General features: G+C 45.1%; 1 protein-coding gene across 1 annotated transcript in view; it reads right to left on the reverse strand.

Moving 5' to 3' along the window:
• Positions 1-6: 6 nt before the first annotated feature.
• Positions 7-2,553, reverse strand: part of LOC111665386 (ras GTPase-activating protein nGAP-like) — a 9,006-nt gene continuing 6,459 nt past the window's right edge. Inside the window, exons 6-8 of the mRNA XM_023420374.2 lie at positions 1,208-1,352; positions 865-1,104; positions 7-522 (exon numbers count right to left, since the gene is read on the reverse strand). Of these exons, the coding sequence (XP_023276142.2) occupies positions 177-522; positions 865-1,104; positions 1,208-1,352 (731 nt within the window). The 3' untranslated portion in view covers positions 7-176. The remainder of the gene's footprint in view (positions 523-864; positions 1,105-1,207; positions 1,353-2,553) is intronic.

The raw sequence follows: 2,553 nt of genomic DNA on the forward strand, positions 1-2,553 counted from the left end.
ATTAGGGACTGAAAATCTTCACAGAAATGTTAGACGTGTGTGCACAGATCAGGTCGACTGATCCACAGATGCACGATGCATTTAAGTGCTGGTGCATTGATGTGGAATTTCAGGCGTCTGTCATCAGTGAGACTAATCTCCCTCCAACAGATGCACTGCTGCAGATCAGAGTCTCTTTAAGACATTAATGCAACCTGTGTGAGTAAATTATCACCACTGTGCGCACGCACGCACACGCACACGCACACGCACACGCACACACACACACACGCACACACACACACACACACACACACACACACACACACACACACACACACCTTGTCGAGCTGGGAGACGACCTCCCACAGCAGAGCGTGCAGGACAGACAGCTCGCGGCCGAGGTCGATGTAACCCTCGAAGCCCGGCGTGTTGGACAGAGTCTCCTGGTTGGAGATCTCCGACAGGAAACGCATCATCCCCGCCCACTCGTGCTCCAGGAAGTCGTTCATGAAGGCCATGTACTCCTCTTTGTTTCCGAACCTGCAGAGGAGACAGAGTGGACTCAGTGTCATAAAACCTCTGAGGAGGATTAAGACCGACATGAGATTTGCCTGACTGGGAACTGTGTTGCCATGGCAACCTCACCATATTTCAGATTGGATTAAATATTCTGTTGGGCCAAAAAATGGAGCTTGAACCCAGAAGCCCACCTGAACCGGTCTGAACCGGCCTGGTACCACAAAAGTTAAGACCACAACTTGACCTAGGACCCTGAAGGTTTCGCTCACACCTGGACTCAGACAGTCACCATGACAACCCCTCCAGTCTGCGCTCATGTCTGACCACAGAGCGTATGGCCGCCGTGGACCTGCAGGTACTCACTTGGTGAAGTTGGCGAGGTTCTGGATGACCTTGGCGATGAGCGTGAGGGTGCGGGACGTGCGGTCGTCGGGGTATTCCTGCATCAGGTTGAAGAGCGACGGTGACATGATGGCGGGGCACAGGAAGCGCAGGAAGAGCGAGGCACTGATCAGACGCTTGCTGATGTCCTGCTGGTGGCCGCGAGCGACGCACTGCTGCTTCCACGACGCAAACACTTCCTTCAGCTCCCGGGGAAACACGCTGAGACAGGAAGTGACAGAGAGAGGAGGGGCGGGGTCAAGTGTCACACTCACTGACTTCTAAAGCTGTGTGTGTGTGTGTGTGTGTGTGTGTGTGTGTGTACCAGTAGGAGTTGATGATCTTGCAGAACGCCAGCTCGCAGCACATCTTTAGGTTACTCTGATGTTCGGACAGATCGCCGCTCGAGCATCGACTGGGATCAACCTCACAGTTCTCATCCGACTCATACAGAGCTTTGATGAACTCACCTGAGAGAGAGAGAGACAGGCAGAGAGAGAGAGACAGGTAGAGACAGACTGGTCACAGACTTTCTTCCAGTTTAATGAACTCAGATCCAGCAGCTGCTCATTAAAGGTCGTTTGTTCTTCACCTGATTTAAAACTTTTCAACAACATAAACCAGTAACCACTTACTTCATCACTTTAATGACTGTTACAGTCAAACAGAAGATTTATTCTGTCTAGAAGATCAGTGATTCTAGTGGGTCATCTTTTATTTCATTTGGTTTAATTAAATTCTATTCTATTTTATTTTACTGAATTTTATGTTATTTAATTTAATTATTTTATTTTATTCAGTTCAGTTCAATTTAATTTTGTTTTATTTCATTGAATTAAATTTTTTCTTCTTTAATTGAATTGAATTTAACATTATTAAATCTAATTTAATTTGCATGTTTAGGTAGAAAAACCTGGAAACAACAAAATAAAGGTCTCCAGAAAAAGCTGGTACTATTTCCAGAGCTTTCAACACACGTCTTGGTCTTCTCAGGTTGTTCCAGTTGTGGTGAAGAGTGAATCAAATTATTAGTTTAGTTCAGACAAACAGACGTCAGTGAGTTTAATCACCTGTGAGCATCATTAACACACCTGATCTAGTTACAGTTGTTCTGACTTCCTGCTGTCTCGTGAGCGATGCGTTCACTGTCAGCAGAGAAACCGTGTTTTTTAGATTCTCACGCATCATTAGGCTTTAAACACTGACCCTTGGCTGATGACTCACAGAGAGGAGAACATGTCAACAGTCGGCTGAGCACGGACCAAAATAACTCCCTGTCAAAATAAAAGCCTCTGAAGAGGACTGATGTCACCTCTATATGAAGCTATAAATAAACTCTTGACTGACGTGATGACTGTTGGTTTTAATGACAGCAAGTCTCCTGGGCGTCTTCACCACAGACTCTCAACTATTTTAAGAGTCTCCTCTCTTTGAATGCAGCTCGGAAATATTGTCAGGAGGACGATGAAGATGATGCAGCAGAGTGAAGATGATCATGTGATCTAATTTTAGCACCAGGTCCATAAAAATGAAAAAAAACCTTTGGTCTAATTCTGGATGGAGCTGTTACCTCTGTCTACACATCGTCCCCACAACTTATTTTAGTTTATTTCATTTCATTTCATTTCATGTTATTTGTTCCATTTCAATTAATTAATTTCATTTTATTTT

The sequence above is a fragment of the Seriola lalandi genome, unplaced genomic scaffold, assembly GCF_002814215.2.
Source record: "Seriola lalandi dorsalis isolate HSWRI2012SDOR001 ecotype SW California unplaced genomic scaffold, Sedor1 jcf7180002054634, whole genome shotgun sequence".
NCBI lineage: Eukaryota > Metazoa > Chordata > Actinopteri > Carangiformes > Carangidae > Seriola > Seriola lalandi.